This window comes from Pipistrellus kuhlii, unplaced genomic scaffold (assembly GCF_014108245.1).
Source record: "Pipistrellus kuhlii isolate mPipKuh1 unplaced genomic scaffold, mPipKuh1.p scaffold_m20_p_3, whole genome shotgun sequence".
Lineage (NCBI taxonomy): Eukaryota > Metazoa > Chordata > Mammalia > Chiroptera > Vespertilionidae > Pipistrellus > Pipistrellus kuhlii.
In genome coordinates, this window is record NW_023425529.1 from 17,423,807 (window position 1) to 17,448,697 (window position 24,891).

General features: G+C 36.9%; 1 protein-coding gene and 1 long non-coding RNA gene across 6 annotated transcripts in view; one reads left to right on the forward strand and one right to left on the reverse strand.

The window, feature by feature from the left end:
• LOC123653138 overlaps window positions 1-6,284 on the forward strand; it is a 31,644-nt gene extending 25,360 nt beyond the window's left edge. The window contains exon 2 of the long non-coding RNA XR_006742785.1: window positions 4,394-6,284. This is a non-coding gene — a long non-coding RNA (uncharacterized LOC123653138). The remainder of the gene's footprint in view (window positions 1-4,393) is intronic.
• LOC118729851 (alpha-2-macroglobulin) overlaps window positions 1-24,891 on the reverse strand; it is a 118,256-nt gene that overhangs the window by 91,832 nt on the left and 1,533 nt on the right. Inside the window, exons 2-16 of one of the 5 annotated variants that reach the window (XM_045587731.1) lie at window positions 21,474-21,657; window positions 19,903-20,062; window positions 19,713-19,765; window positions 18,144-18,164; window positions 17,629-17,797; window positions 17,103-17,187; window positions 13,219-13,330; window positions 12,740-12,854; window positions 12,029-12,138; window positions 10,789-10,935; window positions 9,221-9,472; window positions 8,686-8,749; window positions 5,133-5,279; window positions 4,456-4,601; window positions 127-288 (exon numbers count right to left, since the gene is read on the reverse strand). In XM_045587731.1, coding sequence (XP_045443687.1) covers window positions 127-288; window positions 4,456-4,601; window positions 5,133-5,279; window positions 8,686-8,749; window positions 9,221-9,472; window positions 10,789-10,935; window positions 12,029-12,138; window positions 12,740-12,854; window positions 13,219-13,330; window positions 17,103-17,187; window positions 17,629-17,797; window positions 18,144-18,164; window positions 19,713-19,765; window positions 19,903-20,062; window positions 21,474-21,657 — 1,927 coding nt within the window. Of the gene's footprint in view, window positions 1-126; window positions 289-4,455; window positions 4,606-5,132; window positions 5,280-8,685; window positions 8,750-9,220; window positions 9,473-10,773; window positions 10,936-12,028; window positions 12,139-12,739; window positions 12,855-13,218; window positions 13,331-17,102; window positions 17,188-17,628; window positions 17,798-18,143; window positions 18,165-19,712; window positions 19,766-19,902; window positions 20,063-21,473; window positions 21,658-24,891 lie in introns of all 5 variants that reach the window. The other 4 variants (XM_045587734.1, XM_045587730.1, XM_045587733.1 and 1 more) reach the window with 4 other exon arrangements.

Consider the following 24,891-nt stretch of genomic DNA (forward strand, 5'->3'; position numbering starts at 1 on the left):
TCTCAATGAAATGTCAAGTTAAACAATTTCTTAAAATATATATATATATATATATATATATATTGTAGTTTTACTAACATTCAAACTTTCATAAGCTATTACCTTAGTAAGTAGTAAGGAATTTACCTTTAAGAAGTCATACATATCTTCTTCATCATACATTTCTGGGGGAATATAGAAGCCTCTTGCACTAGTATGAGGAAAATGACAGTTTGCTTGTTCTTCCTCTTCCCGGTCCAAATTTTCAGGGAAATAAGTGAGGTCCTTTACAGGTAGCAGATTATATACCTGTAACAGTGGAGAAATTAAAGACAGAACTCTTACTTGCTCTTGTTTTGAAATATACAGTAAACTGAGAAAAGTATGATAATTATCCCTTTCCTAAATATCTTCATGCTGTTAGTACCTTAGAGAGGTTAAAAATTTTGATTTTGTGTGTTTTGAATAGTTTTTTTTTAAAGAATTTTACTTTATTTTTTCCATCACCATTTATCCTCATCTATACCTTCTTCCACCTCCTTAACAGTGTTTTTTGTTCTAAAAATGGAAAATCTACTTGGGAAAATAGTTCCATGGAATAATAGAATCTTAAATTATCAAGGATTAATAAAAACTTCACTGTAAAGTTTAGAAATAAAACTAGACCGACCAAATATGGGAAGGAAATCTAACTTGCTTCTGTGTTGGATGAATAGTTAATGCTCTGAGAAACTTAGGTAAGAATTATTGCCATCTATAAACTTCTATTTCTATTGAGCTTTGTTCTTGGATAGAACCACACAGGTACATCAATAACTACACATAACCTATACTCAACTAGAACACTGTCTACACAATTGTAAACACAGGAGGGTCACTTTTAGGAACAAGAAGGATGACAAAAAAAGAGAACCAAGAACCTACAGGATGAAATTAAGAGGCCTGTATTCTTGGTCTAGAGTAAGACTGAGTCATACCAAATAACTTCCAACATTTGCTTGGCTGGATCTCAGAACTGCTATGAACCAATAACTCCTGTGTGCCTCTCCCCAACTCCCCATTTTAAGAAACAGGTGTGCCCTTTGACAGATGATTGATGACAGTGTTCTTTGAAAGAAGATGTGGTACATATTAATTTATACCACGGAATTCTACTCAGCCATAAAAAAACATGCAATGTTGTTATTTGTGACAACATGGATAGAGTTTGAGAGTATTATACTAAAAGAAATAAATCTGGTGAAAAAGAACAAGAACTGTATGATTTCACTCATATCCTATATAATAAAACCCTACTATGTAAATTGACCGAATGGTGGAAGGACCAGTGAAATAACCAGTCACTATGATGTGCACTGACCAGTAGGGGGCAGATGCTCAGTGCAGGAGCTGCTCTCAGCCCCCAGGCCCTAGGCCAGTCAAGATTGGTGCCAGTGGGGGCCCCCTGATTGCCCCACCAGTCACCCTACAGATTGGCCTTGATTGTTGACCAGGTCTAGGGGCCCTACCTGTACACGAATTTTGTGCACCAGGCCTCTAGTCTTAGATATAAAACAAATAGTAACAAATGAGCAAACAAAACAAACATACAAACCAACAGAAAAATCCAAGACTCATAGATATAGATAACAGAATCATGGTTACCAGAGGGAGGGAAGGTGGGAGGAGGAGGAAGAGGGTAAAGGGGTCAATCACAAGGTGACAAAAGGAGACTAGACTTTGGGTAGTGAGCACAAAATAGAGTATACAGATGCCATAATATAAAGGTGTACACCTGAAATTTATATAATGTTATTAGCTAATGTTACCCCAATACATTTAATTTAAAAAGTAGGAAAAGAAAAAAACCAAACATACCTCAGGAGTGTCCATATGTCACTTTTCACCATTGTATGTTGGGTGTGGGGGGTAAATAACTTTGTACACTTTAAGTTAAAGGTCGTTATAACTACAGAAACTGTTCTTGAGGAACTATATCTAAAAAGTATCAAATGCACCTAGAACCAAGTTAAATGATGTGGTGCAGTCCTTAAGCTGTTGCTATTTTGGAATGAGAATTTTAGGGAGAAAAGTGAGTGTATTTTACATGCGGGAGGTTCATGAATCACAGGGAGTCTGAGGGTAGATTGTGAAGAGAGCCTCCCAAATTGTCCCCAGACCCATAATCTCTGCCTTCTGATATTCATGCTTTTGTGTGGTTCCTCCCATAATGAGTAGGGCTGACATTATAACTAATAAAGTTTTGTGGAAATGATGGGAATGAGGGCTAGGTCATAAAAGATATTGCAGCTTTATCTTCTCTCTTTTGAGTCACTAGTTTGAAGGAAATCACCTGTCAAGTTATGAGGACATTCAGGCAGTCCTATGGAGAGGTCTGAAGAATGTTAATTTTAAAAAAATATATATTTTACTGATTTTTTACAGAGAGGAAGAGAGAGGGATAGAGAGTTAGAAACATCGATGAGAGAGAATCACCTATTAGCTGCCTCTTGCACACCCCCTACTGGGGATGTGCCTGCAACCAAGGTACATGCCCTTGACCAGAATCGAACCTGGGACCTTTCAGTCCGCAGGCCGATACTCTATCCACTGAGCCAAACTGGTTTCGGCAAGAATGTTAATTAAAAACAGGATCGTGGTCCTTGACATAGCTATCTCACAGTTTTAAAATTTAATGCACACAATTGAAGTTTGAGAAGTAGAAACTAGAATAAAACCCCAAAGAAACTGCAATATTACTGATTTATCTTCCAACATTGATACTTCATAATACTTTCCAAACAGCAAGTTAGACTTCCTTTTAAATATTGATGCCTGAGGCAATGAAAGCTATAAAATTTGCCAGTCATAACTTTTTGACAATGATAAATCCAATAACATATCATTCAATTGACTTATACTGAAAAATTCAAAATATGAGTAATGTTAGTTCTATATATACGTTAGAAAAGTAGTCTCTGAATTTTCCCTTTTTGCTGATAGGCTTCTCTTAAAAAACCCTATGTTTGGCCAACACTGGTTTGGCTCAGTGGATAGAGCATCAGTCTGTGGACTGAAAGGTCCCAGGTTCGATTCCGGACAAGGGCCATGTACCTTGGTTGTGGGCACATCTCCAGAGGGGGTGTGCAAGAGGCAACTGGTGGATGATTCTCTCTCATCGATTTTCTAGCTCTCTATCCCTCTCCTTTCCTCTCTGTAAAAAAAAAAAAGAAAAAAAAATCAATAAAATATATTTTAAGAAAATGACAACCCTATGTTTGAAAATATTTCCTCCTAATGCCAATTATTAACCAGTATTTCACTTTTTATTTTTCTGAGCCATGTAAACCTTTTATTATAGTCTCTCTCAAGTCACTGCTCTGTAAGGAAAAGGATTGTGACATGTTGACTGGTATTTCCCTAGCTCCTACAACAGACTCAGTACACCGAGTGCTGCTGCTGCTGCTGCTGATAACCGCAATAAATCAGCACGACACTCCAAATATTACCACCATGAATGATATGATTCTAGAAAATAGGAGAGACTTAAAATTTTAGTCTGTGAATCATCATTCCTGACAAAGGTGTGATAGGTCATGTTCTTTTTTTTTTTTTAATTGAAAATAATTTGTGAATTATTTATTACCACTTTTACAGACCTCAAGGTTCTCTAGAGGCATACATTGTTAGATTCATCAAAAGTTTCTTGACATGCTTGTATTAATTTTATAAAATTAATTACTCCACTCACCAAAATGATTTAATTTGTGTTCTTTTTGGCCCACAATGATTTTACTTAAACAACTTATTAATTTCTTTTTTTTTTTTAGCATGACTTATATAAATATTACATCTAAAAAAATTAGCTTACAGTAAGATTATTGTAAAGCATGAGTTAACAAGTTCAGGTTTGATTCCTTCTAAGCATGGAGTTATGTCAAGAAGGAGACTGCAGTTTGTAGGCAGTTTTAGAATGATGCCTCAGCTATGTCACTTCCGGGTAAGCTGGTACAAGTCTCTCAACTATTACAAACTAAGTGCTCGTTTTTAATAAAATTCTTTTTTAAAAGTACATATTTTTATTGATTTCAGGGAGGAAGAGGAAGGGAGAGAGAAATAGAAGCGTCAATGAGAGAATCATGGATTGGCAGCTCCTGCAGGCCTCCTACTGGGGACCGAGTCTGCAACCTGGGCATGTGCCCTAGACAGGAGTTGAACCCGGATCCCTCAGTCTGTGGGCCAATGCTCTACCCACTGAACTACACCAACAAAGACTACACACCTTAGTTTTTACATCATAAAATAGGGCTGTTACTTACTCTCTGGGATGCTGGAAAGAGTAAGTGAGAAAATGTGTGAGAGAGCTTGAGAAACTATAAAATACTAGACAACTGGCAAATATTTTAATTATATTCTTGCATTTTATTCTCCACAGGGCCTTCTTGCTCTGAGCGCCTCATGCAGCCATTTCTAACCCCTGAGGCTGAGAAGACTCACCGAGGATGGGGAGAGCTCTGCCTCAGGCCTCAGGAGGTGCACGCTTTGGTCCACGGCACGGACGGCACAGAGCGACCGAGGAGAAGCTGTGACTCGCAGGTGGGCGGGCGAGGCTGGAAGACTCAGTTCTGGGCTGAAGCTCAAATCTACCTGCGAGATATGAAGGAACAGTCATCCCGCACTTCTGTTTGTGTCCTCCTGCGGAGACCTCATCCCTGGGCCACCCTGACATTCAGCTTTAATGACCGTGCTCGGAGCATCAGTCAGGAAGGAGCCTCTCTTCTCATCTCGCCTTTGCTGTTGAAAGGCTGTGTTGCTTTAAGGACACAACGGAGGGTCATCAGGGACAGATGCCTTGCTTGAATGTTAGAGGCACATTATTGCCTCTGATTCATAATCAAGTGTTTCTATTTGTTCTTCAAGGTTTTGAAGCTTTGGAGTCACAGCATCTTATTTCCCTCACTCAATTGGATCCATGCAATTGGGCGCCAAGGATACAAAGCTAAATTATATTTTATGTGCAAGCAATTTTGTGGAATTGGGAAATTATTGTGCTGGCTGCCTGGAAACTTTGGGCAACTCATTTTACTTTTCTGGATTCATTCCTCCCCCCTCCCCTTCTGAGGTAAAGTATGATACCATTTATTTGTGTTGTATGATTTTTTTGCTAAAGACACTCACCTTGTTGGCCAGACAGTTTTCAATCTCAAAACTCTGTGAATCTCCAATAACTTCTCCATTTGGGAAAATGGTAAAGATGAACATTCGTGCAGTGGGAGCAATGTCTGACTTCACAGGGAGGGCTAAGGAAAAACTGCCTCTCACTGGGGCACAGAGAGAGTGAGACAAAATGGTCACAGGTCAGCATGCTTTCCTAGGTCGTATCCAACTGAGAACCGTGCCCATGCATTCACTGGCTTAACCTCCTTAGGCCATTCTAGTGAAGGGATAAACATTAATAGGCTAATGTCTCCCTTCACAACTTCCATTGTAGAATAAGTTCCAGCTCCTTACGTTCACCCTTATCTCTCCCTGATTTATGCCTAAATGAACTTAAATCTGAATAGCTAAAAAAGTAGTCTGCTGATATATACATGTATTTAATTAAAGCCTGATGGACTCATTTAAAAATTAAGAATAAGACATATATTTTGTGATGAATAGCAACCATTTCTTTTTGGTTTCAGACAAGAGATGATTTTTCCATTTAAAGATAGAGCTGTAACTTGTAAGATAAAATCATAAAGTTTATTTTTTTTCAAATATATGCCTTTTTGTTGTTGTTGTGATGAGAAGACAACAAACAACATGTACCATTTTAACCATTTTTTTAAAGAATGCTTTAGTGGTGCTAAGTATACTCACATTGCTATGAAACAGATCTCCAGGTCTTTTTTCATCTTGCAAATCTGAAACTCTATACCTATTTAACAACTCACCAATTTCCCCTTTCCCAACTTCTTGGGGACCAGAAAGGCAAGACTATGGCAGTCGTGTATTTGTATCGTGGGAGAGGTCAAGTTTCAGCTTATAATTCTAAAAAAGAGTGAGCTCCCTTCTAAAAGGAGGGAAATGTCAACCCTTGTATTTGTTGTGTTGAGCTAACCATACATGGAAAGAATAGATTGAAATATTATAAAATGGAAAGAGAAGTTATGGTACACTTTTTTTTGGCAGGGGAAGTTTTGGAGGGAAAGTAACCTCTTAGTAATGTTCTGGCAGAGGAAGCTTTGGAAAGAAAATAAACTCTCAATAATGTTTTGGCAGAGAAAGAAAGCTCTGGGCGGAAAGTGACCGATTAGTAATGAAAATTGTGAAGGCTTTGTTATGAAAAACCTGAATTCTGAATTTTAAACAGATTTTGAAATAGTTCTGAAATTAATCATTTGTATCCTGATATTAAAACACGATGCAGAATAGCATATAAAAAAGAATATATTAGTCAGGAAGGAGCTAAACTTAAGTACTTCAAAAGGTTGAGCTAGACAAATTGTGAAACAAGTTTTTTTTTTAATCTAACACAGTGAAGAGTTTTTAGTAACTCTTTTGTGGGGAACAAATTGGCAATTAATACTGTAATGTTGATGTGTGATTAAAATGGTTTATTATAAATAATTGTGGTTTAATTTCTTTTTTTTAAATATATACTTTATTGATATTTTACAGAGAGGAAGGGAGAAAGATAGAGAGCTAGAAACGTCAATGAGAGAGAAACATCGACCAGCTGCCTCTTGCACACCCCCCTACCGGGGATGTGCCCGCAACCAACGTACATGCCCCTAACCAGAATCGAACCTGGGACCTTTCAGTCTGCAGACCGACGCTCTACCACGGAGCCAAACCGGTTTCAGCATGTGGTTTAATTTCTTATTTAGAGAAATTCCTTTCAATCATTGCCTCAGTTACTTTCAATACATTTTTTTTGTGATGTGTAAGTAATTAAAGGAGTCTTCTTTATATTACTAATCAGAGATTATTTCTTTTATGAATTATGCACAAATTAAAATATCAGAGAAAATTAGATAAGTAGTGTTTTTAGACACACCTGTTTCTATAAGTGTGTTACATGCTGCATTATTAAAGAAAGTAGAAAAACAAGCAACAAGATGGATTGAAGGGGAACCTTGCAAGCAATAGGGTCCAGATCACTGTATCGCTCTCTACATAAATATTGCCGAAAATGATATTCAAAACTGCAGCATTCTTTAATGTTTATTTCAATTATTGAAAGTGCTGATTAGTAGCTTATTTTAAAATTAAATCTTCTTGACTATTGTTTTGATATTACAAACAGCCTGGTAGGGAAAGGAACCATAAAAGTAAAGAAAAGTCATAGATTTGGAACAAATCTTAAGTATAAGTTTAGCACTGGGGTTGTGTGGAGTTTGGTGAAATACTTGCCGTTGTTTAGATTAATTACAAGAATGTTCATGGGGTCCTAACAGGTTTGGCTCAGTGGATAGAGCATCAGCCTGCGGTCTGAAGGGTCCCAGGCTCGATTCTGGTCAAGGGCATGTACCTTGGTTGCGGGCACATTCCCAGTAGGGTCTGTGCAGGAGGCAGCTGATGGATGTTTCTTTCTCACTGATGTTTCTAATTCTCCCTCTCTTCCTCTCTCTATATAAAAAAAAAATCAATAAAATATGTTAAAAAAATAATGTTCATTGTTTCTCTTTTCAGTGATTTAAACCTTGATATAGATTTAATCAGAATAAAAATAATACTGGTTTCCTTTCTCCTAACTTATTTGTGAAGTGTACTCAAGTTCATATGTGAAGTACTCAATTTCACTCCCACAGCACAATATGCATCCTCATAAAGAGGCTAGCTCAGCCGAAACCGGTTTGGCTCAATGGATAGAGCATCGGCTTGGGGAATGAAGGGATCTGGGTTCGATTCCAGTCAAGGGCATGTACCTTGGTTGTGGGCATATCCCCAGTAGAGGGTGTGCAAGAGGCAGCTGATCGATGACTCTCATCGATGTTTCTAGCTCTCTATCTCTCCCTTCCTCTCTGTACAAAATCAATAAAATATATTTTTTTAAAAAAGAGACTAGCTCAGAAACTGCACAAAAAATACCCTCCCCCATGATACTTACCTCTCTTCTTTGCAATACTGAGATTAAAGATGATGAATGTACATTTGTTGTTAGGGTTAGAAACAGAAGGAAACTTCATTTTTAAATAGTTTTTATTTTAATGTCAGACAGAAAAGACGAATGTGAAAAAAAAAAAAGTGTACCTTAGCAGAGTGCCCTACACATAGCAGGTAAGCACATTTCTCTGTTGACTGTTGTTGAATGAAAAAATGCCCAAGAGTTATAAGTAAAGAGGATCTTTACTTTCTTTTCTTTTGTTCCCCCCGCCCCCAATTTATTTTTTAATCCTTACCTGAGGATATTTTTCCATTGGTTCTTAGAGAGAGGGAAAGACAGAGAGAAACATCAATGGGAGAGAAACACATCAATGGGTTGCTTCCTGCACGTATCCCAACCAGAGCCTGGGCTGGAAGGGAGCCTGCAACTGAGGTACGTGCCCTTGACCGGAATCGAACCTGAGACACCTTGGTCTGCAGGCCAGCACTCTATCCACTGAGTCAAACCTGCTAGGGCTTTTGTCCCCTATCTTAGTGTAAAGGGATAAAGGGAATGATTTCCCCATTTGTGAACCATCACAGAGTAAGGGTGGATGTATTGGCAAGGAAATGGGTGACGGATTGGAAGATACTCACTGTCTCCTGGCTCTATAGGCAGAGCATGTGTTCCTGATCTAACGATGCCTCCCTTAGCCATGACCTGAAATGAAAAATCAGCAGAGAACTTTTCTTGAGCCTGACACTGTTTTTCAATACCTTATTCTCCACATAACCTATTTAAAAAAAATATTGATTTCAGAGAGGAAGGGAGAGGGAGAGAGAGAGATAGACACATCAATGATGAGAGAATCATTAATCAGCTGCCTCCTGCATGTCCCCCACTGGGGATACAGCCTGCAACCTGGGCATGCGCCCTGATGGGAATTGAACTGTGACCTCCTGGTTCATAGGTCAATGCTCAACCACTGAGCCACACCGAGTGGGCCACAGAACCGACTTTGGATGGTTGAGTCTCTGCTACGGAAAATCAACCTCCTGAAAGTCAAGAATCAACGGAACCTGGATAAGAAAGCAAGAGAGTAGTGCACAAATACTTTTTTTACATCCCTGGTTCCATTCACCACTTCTGTCTACCGATAAACTCCAAATAGATCTGTGGCGTTACTCTTACCAGGTAGTAGAAAAGGAGCTCCTTCAGTTCCCCAGGGGCTGGCACCTTGAGTATATAGTGTGCCCTGATAGTCTGTGTGTGGTCACAGGGCAGGGTCCCAACCACAGGCTCCAGGTCAATGAAACTTCCACTTGAGGAGAAAACATGTCTTGCAACGTGCCGAGCGGTCATGTGTTCCTCTTGCAGCCATGCAAAGCTAAAACACCTGTCCATCTTCTCGTGGTAGGCCTGATAAGACAGAAGCACAAAGAATCAACATTGTCTTCACTTTAGCCTCCCACCAAAATGAAGTTACAATTTTGTGTCTTCTACCCTAAGATATAGTTTGCATTTCTCTTGTTCTCGCTGACCGCCAACTAAACATGTTGCCAATCTCTTAATTTGCACAGATTAAAAGAAAATAAGCTGCAGGTTTATCTCCTTTGCCCTGATTCTGCCAACTCATTACTCATTTGACTGTTTTGCAGCTCAGAGCCAGAGGCACAACAATGGTCCAGTTAAAATGCTAAAAATCTTTAATAGGAATCTTTTTTTTTTAAGTTGGTTTAATTAAAATCACATTTTATATATATATATATATATATATATATATATATATATATATATATTTTTTTTAAATCTGTTATTACCTAGGGGTCTCAAAATAAATAATCTGCCAAAACCGGTTTGGCTCAGTGGATAGAGCATCAGCCTGCGGACTGAAGGGTCCCTGGTTCGATTCCGGTCAAGGGCATGTACTTTGGTTGCAGGCACATCCCCAGAGGGGGGTGTGCAGGAGGCAGATGATCGTTGACTCTCTCTCATTGATGTTTCTAACTCTCTATCTCTCTCCCTTCCTCTTTGTAAAAAAAAAATCAATAAAATATATTAAAAAAAATAATCCTCAGCAAATTAGCACCGATGCCTCTCATGATTATTGAGTGGGAGAGAGAGATCAATTTGTTGTTTCACTTTTTTTTAATGCATTCATTGACTGATTTTTGTATGTGTCCTGACTGGAGATCGAACCCACAACCTTGGTGTATCAGAATGATGCTCTAATCAACTGAGTTACCCAGCCAGGGCTTTATATAGATTTTCTTAAAAATCCTTTTTACTAGGCAATATATAAATATGTATGTTGTGGGGGGTTCTGATCATTTAAAAAATATCTATCTATGTAGACATGGAAAAACAACATAAAACAAATTACATGAATCCGCAATTGAAGAACTGATATTGTTCAGGAAAAAAAAAAATCCTGATATTTTTATACAATACATTAAATTTTAAGAATAATTAAAACATTTTTATTTTATTGTTGACAGTATTACAGATGTCTCCTCTCTCCCCTCCCCTACCCCTCCTTAATAATTCTCAGGAACTTCTACAATATCTTTTCTAATGTCTTCATTATTTCCAATGACATTTTTACATACCCAAGCTTATCCCCAAGTTGCACAGCTTCTTATTTCTCTCTCTTAAATACAGCTGTGTCCTTCTTCACTTCTGAATAAATGACTGTTTTACTAAGGTTCTCTTTGTTCTCGGGTTTCCTTTTCTCTCATACTTACTGTAATGAAAAGCATGTTATCCGGTATACTGGCAGTATCAATTGAAAACTGTGCAAGACCCTGCTCATTGGTAGTTGCATTGAAAAAATACTTGTCTTCCGCTGCGGAGATGAAAACGTGTTTATTGGGAATGGGCACGTTTTTTCCATCTACCAGGAGTACCTAAAGAAGAGAAGTGATTGTTAGTTATGTGGAGAATATGAGAGCAGGTAGAACTCATGCTGAAGAAACAGATTTCTGCGCTCCCATGACTTAAAAACAAGAACCAGCAGAAACTGGTTTGGCTCAGTGGATAGAGTGTTGGCCTGCGGACTGAAAGGTCCCAGGTTCGATTCCGGGCAAGGGCATGTACCTTGGTTGTGGGCACTTCCCCAGTAGGGGGTGTGCAAGAGGCCGCTGATTGATGTTTCTAACTATCTCTCTCCCTTCCTCTTTGTAAAAAACAAACAAACAAACAAACAAACAAATAAAATATACTTAAAAAAATACACAAAAACCAAAGAATAAGAAACAACTCTTTCATATTGATTACAAAACTGTTTCTTTCCTTTTGGATTCTCATGTCTTTCCAGCTCCTTTTTATAATTTAGATCCTCACTTAATTTTTATTTTTTGAAACAAAATTGCACAAGAATGTGTGGGTTTTTTTTTTTTTAAGAAAAATTCAGTAAGTATAAAACTGCAAAAATCAATTGTAAATATAAATGAAATCAATATTATTTATTATTGTATTATCTTAAAATATATACTCCAAATATGAAAATAATACAATAATAATAGTCATAAACTGCATATTATTACAATTTCAATATTTAAAGTTAAAATAACTTATTCACTTATTTTAAACAGAACAAGAAATATAAAGAAAGATATTGACAGTCATGAATTGAGAGTCATTTGTGAGAAACTCTCTTAAAATTCTGATGCTGGCTGGATAATGGCAAAAATATATTTATTTATTATAAAATGTGTGGGATAAGGGGCTTGACATAATAACTAACTTATATTACATTAAACATCTTTATTAGTAATGTTCAAAAAAGAAACAGTACCTCTTATTCTCTTAATACTGTAGTGTATGTTCATGTATTTTATCAGTGATATCACAAAGGACAGTACCTATTTTATCCTTTTTCGATGACTTGGGTCATATTAATTATTTGCTAATACTAACTAGGTTTGGACTACATCAGTATGTCCTTGACCTAGGAACAACTGGACACTTCATTTACCTCTAACTTGCAATATACTCTACCTGACCAAAAAAGGGTATTCCTCGTCGAAAGTGTGAATCCACTTTCACAAACTTGACCTTGGTTGCAATGTTTGTGATCATACTGGTCCCACTTCCAGTGAACTCTAGGTCTGAAAAATATATAGAAAAAAGTAAGTATTCTTGAAGTTACTTTGGATCTAAAATTTATTTCCACCCTAGCTGGTTTGGCTCAGTGGATAGAGCGTCAGCCAGTGAATGAAAGATCTCAGGTTCGATTCCAGTCAACAGAACATGCCCATGTTGCGGATTCAACCCCCAGTAGGGGGCGTGCAGGAGGCAGCCGATCAATGATTCTCTTTCATCATTGATATTTCTATCTCTCTCTCCTTTTCCCTTCCTCTCTGAAATCAATAAAAATATATTTTAGCCGAAACCGGTTTGGCTCAATGGATAGAGCATCGGCTTGGGGACTGAAAGGTCCCGGGTTCGATTCCGGTCAAGGGCATGTACCTTGGTTGCGGGCATATCCCCAGTAGGAGGTGTGCAAGAGGCGGCTGATCGATGACTCTCTCTCATCGATGTTTCTAACTCTCTATCTCTCTCCCTTCCTCTCTGTACAAAATCAATAAAACATATTTAAAAATATATATATATTTAAAAAATTCATTTCCTACATTTGTTATGACTTTTGTTATGGGAAACAAATCAATATTTATTACTTTATCTCCCAAATGAAGTTAATATTCAAACCTGTTCCCTCTTCTCTGATCTTGGCTTCCACTTTAAGTTCCGTTTCCAAACCCGCATTGTTAAGTTGAAACAAGTATGTGTTTACTTGTTGGGTGATGCAGCCATTGCTGTTGAGCTGAGAATATAAAAATTGATAAATGTCATACAGATTCAGACCGATAGTCACTAAATCTACTATTTTCTTTCTGGTATCAAGAATTTTTTGGGTCAAACATGTTAATCAACCTTTAGGAATTTAATATTTATATTTGATTTGTAATTACTATGATTGGTCATCAAAATGAGAATTTTGTTGGCTATTTCTATTCATCACCAAAGATGAAATTAATAGAAATGAGAATTTTGTTGGCTATTTCTATTAATTTCATCTTTGGTGATGAATATTTGAGGATCAGCTTATGCTGATGCCTTTTAGTAAAATGGAGTAGCTCAATGGGTGTCAACAACGACAGTACACAGACAGAACACTGTATACTAACCTGGTGACTGAATTCCTCACAGAACTCTTGCTTTCGACAATTAAAAGAATGAAGTAATTTTCGGCACATGCGCACAGTTGCAAGTCCTGGCACAGGTTTCCCATAGGTGTATCTGTCACATAAGAAATAAATCAGGAACTGAAGAAAGGTATCTGCATTTTCAATACCAGCTCAGCACAGAGTAATTATTTTCTAATAATAACTTTATTATTTTAGACTCATATCAAGTAGAAACATGTCTGGAAAAGGTCTCTATGAAGATATTACCCAGTAAGGCATTTGAAACTTTACTTCAATGCACAGCCAAATTGCCTAGGGGTATTTTTATTTTTTCCTCTTTATTATTCTTTTTATTTTGTCATAAAATCAAATCTTGCTCTTTATAACAAATAAAAAAAATTCTGTGATGAATAGAATAAAATAAATAATAAGCAAACACAACACACACAGAGGTAGGTAGGTAGGTAGGTACCGATAGATAGATAGATAGATAGATAGATAGATAGATAGATAAATAGACAAGAGAGAGAGAGAGATCCTAAAAAAAAACTAACCATAAGGCATATTACATTTTTTATGTGTGCAATCTATACTTAGTTATTTCTCTAGTACAAATGGAATAATTGATAAGTTTTTTTGGGCCATTAGTTTTAAAATATAATCAGAGCAACCACTATGAAAAACAGCATGAAATTCCTCAAAAATTATAAATGGAGAGAGATTATTTCAGTGTTTAAAAATTTGTTTCTTTACTGCACCAAGAGGATCTATGCAAAACACTCAAAATATTTTCTTAAAACTGGCCAAAGGAGAGAGTAAATTAATCAATGTACCATGAAGTAACAATAAGGCAAATGCAACAAGTGGGGCATTTAAAAAAAAAAAAAAAAAAAAAAATATATATATATATATATATATATATATATATTATTGATTTTTTTACAGAGAGGAAGGGAAAGAGAAAGAGAACTAGAAACATCAATGAGAGAGAAACATCCATCAGCTGCCTCCTGTACACCACTGGGGATGTGCTCACAACCAAAATACATGCTCTTGACCAGAATCAAACCCGGAACCCTTCAGTCCCCAGGCTGATGCTCTATCCACTGAGCCACACCAGTTTTGGCAACAAGTGGGACATTTATAGGCCAATTGACCTGTTGTTTCCATAAGCTAACACCATGGGACAAAAGGAGAGTCTAGATATTTAAAAGCTTGAGTTATTTATAGATTTCCCATGGCGTATTTAAAAAATCTTAGGAAAAAAACTGTGTGGGGAGGAATCAATGAAACAAAATTGGCAAAATTTTATAATGTTTATAATAGATGACAGGCACAAGCAAGTTATATTTTACTATTCTGCCAATTCTTATATTCAATAAAAAATTTTCATGGTATTGCACCAAAAAAATTAAGATACCTAGAAATAAACTTAATTAAGGATGTAAAAGACCTGTACTTGGAAAACTATAGGACACTGAAAAAACAGATAGAGGAAGACATATACAAATGAAAGAATATACCGTGTTCATGGATTGCTAGAATCAACATCATTAAAATGTCCACGCTACCCAAAGCAATCTACAGATTCAATGCAATTCCCATTAAAATACCAACGGCATATTTCAAAGACCTAGAACAAACTCTCCAAAAATTCATCTAGAATAAAAAAAGACCCCAAATAGCTGCAGCAATCCTGAGAAAGAAGAACAAAGTTGAAGGGATCACAATACCAGATATAAAGCTATATTACCAAGCCACGGTTCTCAAAACTGGTGCTAGCACAAGAACAGAAATATAGACCAATGGCAAAGAACAGAGAACCCCAAAATTGACCCAAGCCATTATGCTCAATTAATATTTGATAAAGGAGGCAAGAGCATACAATGGAGTCACAACAGTCTCTTTAATAAATGGTGCTGGGAAATATGGTCAGATACATGCAAAAAAAAAAAAAGGAAAATGAAACTAGATCACCCACTTACACCATACACAAAAACAAACTCAAATGGCTAAAGGATTTGAATGTAAGACGGGAAATCATAAAAATCCTACAAGACTCCACAGGCAGCAAAATTGCAGACATATGTCATATCAGTATCTTTATAGATACAGCTCCTAGAGCAATGGAGACAAAGGAGAAAATAAACAAATGGGACTACATCAAAATAAAAAGCTTCTGAACAGCAAAAGAAACCCTCAACAAAACAACAAGAAAGCCCACTGCATGGGAGAACATATTTTCCAATGATATTGCCAATAAGGGTTTAGTCTCCAAAATTTACAGAGAACTCATACAACTTAACAAAAGGAAGATCAAAAACTGGGTAAAGGATTTAAATAGATACCTTTTGAGAGAGGACATACAGAAGGCCCAGAGACATATGAAAACTTGCTCAAAGTCACTAATCACTGAGAGATGCAAATCAAAACAAAAATGAAGTACTATCTCACATCTGTCAGAATGGCTATTATCAACAAATCAACAAATGACAAGTGCTGGCAAGGATGTGGAGAAAAAGGAACCCTCGTGCACTGCTGGTGGGAATGCAGACTGGTGCAGCCACTGTGGAAGACAGTATGGAGTTTCTTGAAAAAGTTAAAAATGGAACTCCCATTTGACCCAGTAATCCCACTTCTAGGACTATATTCCAAGAGACCAGAAACACCAGTCAAAAAGGATATATGCACCCCTATGTTCATAGCAGCACAATTTACCATAGCCATCAGCAAATGAATGGATTAAAAAACTGTGGTACTCTTGTGTACATGCATATGGGCCTAGCCAGTGGCCATGGACAACAGGGGGGTGGGAGCATATGTAGGGAGGGGTTTGGGATGGGAATGGGGGGATAAGGACAATTATGTGAGACCATAATCAATAAAATAAATAAATTAATATAAATAAATAAATAAATAAATAAATAAAAAAGAAAATATAAGGCCCTAAAAAACAAACAAACAAAAAACAAACAAAAACAAAACTGTGGTACATCTACACAATGGAATACTATGCCACTATAAAAAAGAAGGAACTTTTACTATTTGCAACAGCATGAATGGAACTAGAGAGCATTATGCTAAGTGAAATAAGCCAGTCGGAGAAAGATAAATATCATATTATCTCACTCATATATGGGATATAATGATCAACATAATTTGATGAACAAGAATAGATTCAGAGACAAATGGTAGGGGAGGAGGGTGGTTAGGGAGCAACCAAAGGACTTGCATGCATGCATATCAGCATAACCAATGGTCACAGACACTGGAGTGGTGGGGGCTTGTCAGGGATGGGAATGGCTGGCGGGTGAGGTCAATTGGGGGGGGGGGGGAAGGAGACAAATGTAAAACTTCAATAAAAGAAAAAAAAATTTTTTCATGGTAAAAAGTTGGTAAAAAAAAAAAAAGATACACATAAGTAGTAATAACCAAAAGCAATGTATAAAGACATTTAAAAAAAAAATCTGAGGTATTTTTAGGAAAATCAAGGATACTTAAGTATAAACTCAAAATTAGTATTGAATAATTACTTTTTTATTTTATTAAGTGTGATAATGGCATCATGATTGCATAGAAAAATGTCACTAATTTTTAGAGGTCTATACAGTTGTAGGTGGGTGAAAATGTTGTGATTTTTATAATTTATCATGAAATGTTAGAGAAAAAAAGCAGCAAACATGGAAATATGTTACTTATTAAATCATGATTGTGTCTACATTCTTTGATGCATTTGAAATGTTTAATAATAAAAATAAGGAGAGGTCACTGAGATAAATTTTTAAAAGTGCCAAGGAAAATTAATTTATAATTGTGTACCAGCTAAATAATCACTCAAAATTGAGGCAAAATATGAAATTTCATATAAAAACTATTTAACTCACATTCCACATACTGATATGTTCACTGTTTTATCCAGGATAGTGATTATCTTTGGGACTTGAACTTTGACCTCAAACTTGGGAACCACTGTTGATAGAGACAAATAGAAAGAGGGAAGCTGGTAAATAATTAATGGAAATACAAACATTTTCACATCTATAATTTTTTTCACAAAAATAACTTGAAAAGTTACATTCATTTTTACATTTATCAACTTCAAGATGATTAGGTTTAATAATTCATGCAAAAATCTGACTTTGTGACCACAACAGATCTCAGTGATGTTAACAAATGATGATGGTTCCACTAAAATAAGAATTTTGATACTTGACAAAGTGTAACTTGTTACTATAAATCACCAAGCTCTTATAAACAAGAATAATGTTCATAATTTCAGAATAATGATGGCCTTAGAAAAAGATACAGCTGATTCTACTCCACATTAAAATACCTGTGGGAAAATCAAAGAATCTGAGTTCACACTGTGAATCAGAAAGTTACGATCCCTTCGTTTTTCATGATCCATACCAAATTCCTCCACGGTGAAGGGGTGCTGTACATTTCCGCCTGATTCCTTCTCTACCACCACCTTGTAGGAGCCCTGAATTGGCTCTGATGAGAGGGGAAAGGCTAACTGTTTGAGGCCACTCTCTAACTTGAGATTCTGCCATTGTCCAATTCGATTCCTTTTTGGGTTCTAGATGTAAGAAAGGAGCATGGGAATAATTATTTAGTCATGACATGCCTTGACAAAACACACGACTTTCAGGGTAGCAATTCACTTTTTTTTTTTTTTTTTTTTTTTTTTGGTTCACTTTTCTTCTGTGTTTGCTATTCCTGAGATAAATTTTTAAAAGTGCCAAGGAAAATTAAACACAGATGAAAAGTGAACCACAATAAACCTGACATCCGAGAATAGAAAAATTTAGTTCTACAAGGTTTTTTTTTTTTTTAATAGCAGTTCATCTGTCTGGAATAAGTATCAGAATTTTTCTTCCTTAAATGCACTGACTTCCTTGTAAGATATTCTTTTTGATGCTTACCTCAAGGTATACCAGTGGAATCTATAAGAAAAAATGAAAGAAGAGATGTGATTAGAATCTAAACAAGGCTATGATTCCCAATTTATGATTAAACAGCTTACCAAGGAAAAATATATGTAGTAAGATATATCAAAATTTAACCAGAAACATAAAATAAGTGGAATTGCTTAGGGAAATCAGTAAACAGTTTTAAGAAAAGCATAATAACATATTTCTACAAAAATCATCATGTTGTCGTTTCTTTGAAAAATATTATCGTTGAATGATACTTGTTAATACTTATTAAGTTATTGATATTATTCACTAATATAATTTAGGCACTAAAATCCTCCTAGTGAAGACTATGACTATACTATTACTTACATAAATTAAAAATGGATGTTAATAAAGTTTTATGTCATTATGATTTAGACTTAACCAGAAGAAAATGCCCAGAATTATTGGTTAAAATAAACCAAGAATATTTCTTCTAATTTCAAGATTATCTAATGTCTACCTTTTAAAAATAGCCTTGTTTCTTTGTCCTCATATTGAAAGCTAGATGAAGGAAGAGACACACACAATGAACATAAATGAAGACTTTGTATATAATGGATAGTTTATGATATATGTATAAAAATTATAAAATATGCTATCATATGTAATAAAATTATGTATTTTACTAGTGACCTGGTGCACAGATTTGTGCACATTGAGAAGAAATTAATTAGAAGGTGGCCGATGGGGCAGGACTGGGCAAGATGGGCTGGACATGCCCTGGAGCCAAAATCCCGTGGTCCCTCACCAGGCAGCCGCACCTGGGGTGGTGTCATGGCTTGAAAGGTGTCTGTGGAGTGAGTGGGGTCCCTCCAGCAGGTGTGGCCCCTCGGCCTGGCCTGTGAGGATTGGGCCAAAACCAGCTGTCCGACATCCCACAAGGGGTCTTGGAGTGCAAGAGGGCACTCTGCCAAGGGTGTGGAACGCAAGCACATGTGTAGTAAACCAGGTTCGAGCTGACAGTGTCCCAACAACATAACCCATGGCCGAAGGTGGAATTGGGCTCCTTCCTCTCTGGTTTTGAGGTGCATCACCCAAAAACCACCACTGCCAAGTCACTGCAGCTCACAACTCCTGTGTTGAGCATCTGCCCCCTGGTGGTCAGTGCATGTCACAGTGACTGGTTGGATGGGGGGAAGGACACTTAACATATTAGCCTTTTATATATATATATAAATATATCAGAAGAAGTGAAAGTCTCTGGTGCTTTAATTAATCATGAACTCGTTCAGAGTATGGGTATGGATAATACATAATTTTTTATTGTACCTGTTCATTATACTTAATGTAGGGTTTTGAGAGCAACGAGTGTAGCTATTTCCAGACTGATTTATTATTGTTATAGGGGAGAGAGCTTCCTCATCTCTTACTCCTCAGTTATCCCTTGAATAGATTTGTAGTAAAGCTGGAATCTAGGTTCCCTAATTAGTAGCTTTCATTTCACTTTTCCTGGACCTTCCCACCCCACCTTGGATGAGTGCTGTCATCCCACCACCCACCATCCACCCAAACTAGAGATATTGAGATACTTACCAGTTCATTTAGGGGGTGAAAATTTTCATCCACAGAGACAATGCGGAATTTTACTGAAAAAAGAAATTCTATGATAAATCTCAGACACAATAAAGCAGGTAATTTAGATAATAGCACAGGAGACTAAGAGATCAAGATAGTGGTGACTTTGGCGGGAAACCTGCCGAGGAGGTGGAATTTCCCCACATACCTGTTTGTCCTGGTTTATAGATGGGTTTGTCTGTCTGGACAAAGACCAGGCTTTGCTCATTCTTTACCAGCACTTTCCTCTGCTTCCTGAAGTCTTGTGTTGGTCCCTTTATGTGGACAGTGAAGAAAGCCACCTCTGAAGAGGATGAGATTCTTGGGAGCTAAAGAACAAAGATACCACTGAGGAACAGCACAGTCTTCCCCCTTGGACTCCTTCAACCATTACTATTTTCTGTCTCCCATTCAGCTTCACAAAGGGCTGGGCCAGTGTGAATATTTCTCCAGGTATAAGAGTGAAGATACTGATCCTATGCAATAAAAGGCTAATGTGCAAATTGTCCCCATAGGTGGGAGTTTGATTGACTAGGAGTTAGATGTGCGCTGACCACTAGGGGTGGCATGGAACATGGCAGACATTGGCCTAGTGGGGGTGGCAGGCAGCTGGGGGAAGGGAGGCCCTGGCCAGTAGCTGGCAGCCAGCAGCTGCTAGGAACCCTACCCACAAACATATTTCATGCACTGGCCTCTAGTATAAGATACAGGGGAGTGATGTTAGTAAGAACAGCCATCAATGGAACCCAACTTCCCATATAGCTCATCTGGAACTCTATTTGTTAAATTGTACTCTCTTAAATAGAGAATATGTTTTCTGAAGAAATGGAGAGAGGTATCTCTGAAAAAAGTATGGGAGACTATAGAAGCTAAGTATCCCAAGTTGAACATCCTCACAGGTGTACTGGGTATTTGCTTGGAGTACTTTGAACCATTTACACATTCCAAGGGCAAAAACATGTAATATCCCACTGTGAGAGAAAAATTCCGCATGCTGTTCTGTTATGATATATTTGTACAATCTGTTTCTAGGCATTGTCTAACTCTAGTTTGAAAGAGATGGTTATATAACAAAGCTAAAAGAACCTCCAAATCATACAATTTCTGTGGCTAATCCTTTTATTTTTTACTAGAGGCCTGGTGCACAGAATTCGTTCACAGGTGGTGTCTCTCAGCCGGGCCTGAACCCTCTCCAATCTGAGATCCCTCTCACAATCCAGGACCACTGGCTCCTAACCACCCACCTGCCTGCCTGCCTAATGCCCCCAATGGTCTTCCCCTGCCAGCCTGGTTTCCCCAACTGCCCTCCCCTGCTTGCCTGGTCACCCCCAACTGCCCTCCCTGCTGACCAGATTGCCCCCAACTGCCCTCTTCTGCTGGCCTGATTGCCCCTAACCCCCTGCCAGCCTGATCTTGCCCCTGTCTCTGCCTTGGCCCATGGCTTTGTCTGGAAGGAAGTCCGATGTCCAGAAGATGGTCAGTTGACCCCGTCTAATTTGCATATTGCCCTTTTATTAGTATATATATTTTTAGGAAGTACATTGAACTTTGGTAAGTAGAAAAATATTTCTCCCTTACTGTGGTGAAAAAAATGCATGCTTTTTTCCTCAAAAACTCATTGCCTTGATTTTTTCTGAAATCCTCACTAACATTCTAAAGACATTCTTTGGGCTTGAACCCTAGTTCTCCATTGCCATGGAGATATTATGTACCAAACAGGGATGGGCAGCTAGTACTCACAGTGAAGGAGACACAGCGGAATAAGTCTTTCTCTGCCACGAGGTCAGTGAAGAGTCTCCTGTTCTCCCTGGAAGACTTCAAGGAAGCACTTACAGTCACTGTTTCATTCAGGTGGCTCAGAAGGAGGCAGCCTTTCTCAGGGGTCCCAGTATGGAGCAGGGAGGGGACCAGCACCATATACTGTCTGGGAAGAGAAGAAGGCTACATCAAAGAAAAATCAGAGGATAGCAAATATTTTCAACCATCATTGTGTTTTCCATAACAATATGTACTTATTGCTACAATCAGTTCTATACCGTCTCCTTCATCTTATTAGCATAAGAATGATACCTTTTACTCACCAGTAGTGTCTTGGAAGTTGACTTTGAAGATATTTCAATTTTATAAGCATTCTTTGTTTTAATGAGCCTTAATATATAAATTCTTGAATATATACTCATAAAAATACACATATGTAATAAATGGTGGGTGATTACTCACTTTATAAACAGTTTACATTAAAATTTGTGTAAGTAAATATTAGTTGTGTATGAACACCATGACTGGATTTACACAAATTCACCTGAAAGAACTTCAGCGAATATGTTTCTATCACATAAAATAATACATAAATATGTAAATCCTCAAAATTTTGATTCCATGCTTGTAGGTTTAAGTCATTTATTTATAAAGTACCATTTCAATTAAGAAAAAACAGAATGATTTTTATATTGGTTTATTGCCCTTTCCCTTCTATTACCAACATGAGCACTTATCCTTAAAAAATACCAGGGGCATTTGACTGGGAAATACAATTTTATTACTTTACAAAGTCAATAGGTGGGAGACTTGGAATAGATAATAATGCAGACAGACTAACTGTTGAATCTGGAAGTCAAGTGAAGTCTCCACATGGTCTGCTCTGGAGAAGTAGTCTTTCTGTATATGTTTTAAATATTTTCTTGGCAAATTATGTGCCACAAATCTTTTGAGCCACTCTAAAATCATTAAAACCTCAAATTATTTATTGCATATGTGCTAATGTTTTGTTCTAAAACAGAGAGGCTCAAAGCTGTTAAATAAACTACCCAGAGTCATTTAGATGGTACCTCCCAGCTAATCCCTTTCTTGCACTTGGATGTCTCTGATCTACTGAACATTTGCTCTTTTAAAGATGTAATAGCCTTCCACCATGCTTACTGCATCAGTTGCAGTAAAAACAACCATATGAGAGCAGTGGCAGTGCCCATTTGTACACATATTTCTCCTATTCTACATTGTGTCTTGAGATCATTCTATCCAACTCAAGAAGAACAAATTAGGGGCAAACATCTAGGCCAAGAGTGTCAAACTCAAAGACTAATACGGGCCAAATAAACAAGGCTTAAGTTTAGGTGGGCCACAAAAAAACAAAAGCTTCAATCTTCATAGAAACGTAGGTTTATTTAGATAGAGACATGCTGAATACAAAGGGCTGAAATAAACGAGTAGGCATTAACATAAGAGAACATTTTAATAAAAATTAATATTTTTTCTTGCACATTAACTTACCAGATACTGAATAACTGCACAAATTAATAAGCGTAACGCAAATAAACAGATTTTTCTTGTTCTCCAAAAGTGAAATATTTCCTGTTGCGCACACCAAACAAGCAGTACAAGACTAATGATGTGGCAGTCAGCTGCTAAAATATTTGCTGCTAGTATTAGTGGAAAGAAATGGTGCACCTGCACATAAGGTGCGGTAAGGGAAATGAATGCAACATGATTATAGTAATTAGTCATTAGTGAAAGTTGCAGTTCTTTATTAAAATTATGTATAACAAGATATTATAAAATTAAGTTATGGAGTTTTTATTAAAATGTTTCTTACATACCATTATATTGTCTGGTTCACAAAAATATTCGTTGTGGGCCAATTTTACATGCTTTTTCTAGGCTGATCAGATTGACATATTTCTCTAAAAAAATTATTTACCTCAAGTTTCTAGTTAAATTCATTTGTTAGCAACTCGAGGAAGCAGAAAAAAATAAAATTTTATATATATATGTTTTATTGATTTTTCACAGAGAGGAAGAAAGAGGGATAGAGAGTTAGAAACATTGATGAGAGAGAATCATCCATCAGCTGCCTCTTGCATACCTCCTACTGGGGATGTGCCAGCAACCAAGGTACATGCCCTTGACCAGAATCAAACCTGGGACTCTTTAGTCCACAGGCTGACACTCTATCCATTGAGCCAAACCGGTTTCAGCAGAAGATAGTAAATTTTATCTGAGTGACCCATATATTGGTCTATTGTATTATCTCCTCCTTCTCACCAAATTGAATATTATTCTCTAGACTCTGCTTACAGAAAAGATTTAAAGATTAAAGTCATGCCTACTATAACCGATCATTTCCAAAGGCTTTACTTTTTCTCTATATTTTCAGAACACTTTATTGAGGTATGATTGACACACATATTTAGTATGTACTATATCATTAGTATGTAGTTAAGAATATAACTGTGAAGTCATCAGCACAATCTTTGCTATAAATATACATCATTTCCAAAAATTTCCCTCCTCTTCAATTGTTATTATTATTATTATTATTGTTATTATTATTCTAATAGGAACACAACATAAGATCTTCCCTCTTAGCAATTTTTAGTATACACTACCTTATTAATTATAGGCTCTATAAAAAGTTATCATTTTTTACACCATCCACTTTTTCTCCCGAGTTTTTTTTATATTAATAGGAAAGACATCATCAGTCTATTATAATTTTATTCCATATACTACTTTTATTCTTATCCAAACTGAGATCACAATTAAAAAATTAGTTCCATACATATTTGATATTTCAAGCAATTATTTCACAAAGGTTTAGTTAGCATTCCTTGGACAAACATTGAAATTGGGACCCATCAAGGTTGAGTAATTTCCCTGAGATTTCACTTGTACTGAGCAAATAAAACGTAATGTATTACTTAATCAGGAATGTTTGCATTTTAAATATTTGCCTTGGTAGGGTGATTAAATTTTGCACATACTACTAAACTGGTGACCTCTTTTTTTAGTCTCTTCCCCCTCACCCCCATACCCTCTTCCACCTCTACCTCCCTGCCCCTGCCATCACCACACAGTTGTCCATGTCCATTTGTTCTTTTTACTTTCTCTTTTTCATTTTCCTCTGTAACCTCTATCTCTCTAGGCAATAGCTCTTATTTATCACATCTAGGGCTCATGATGGAGGGTTAAAGTGAAGTTTGCTATATAGTAAGGAGAAAATACCTCTTCTGTTATGACAACTAGGCCATGAGGCTTGTTCTTTGTTAAATGGTGGGAACGATGTAAAGTAATGGTTTTCAATGGGCAGAATAGTTCTCTGTTGCGTTGGACTGACACCACAGATTGCTTAACATTTCAACCCCAATAAATGCCACTTGCT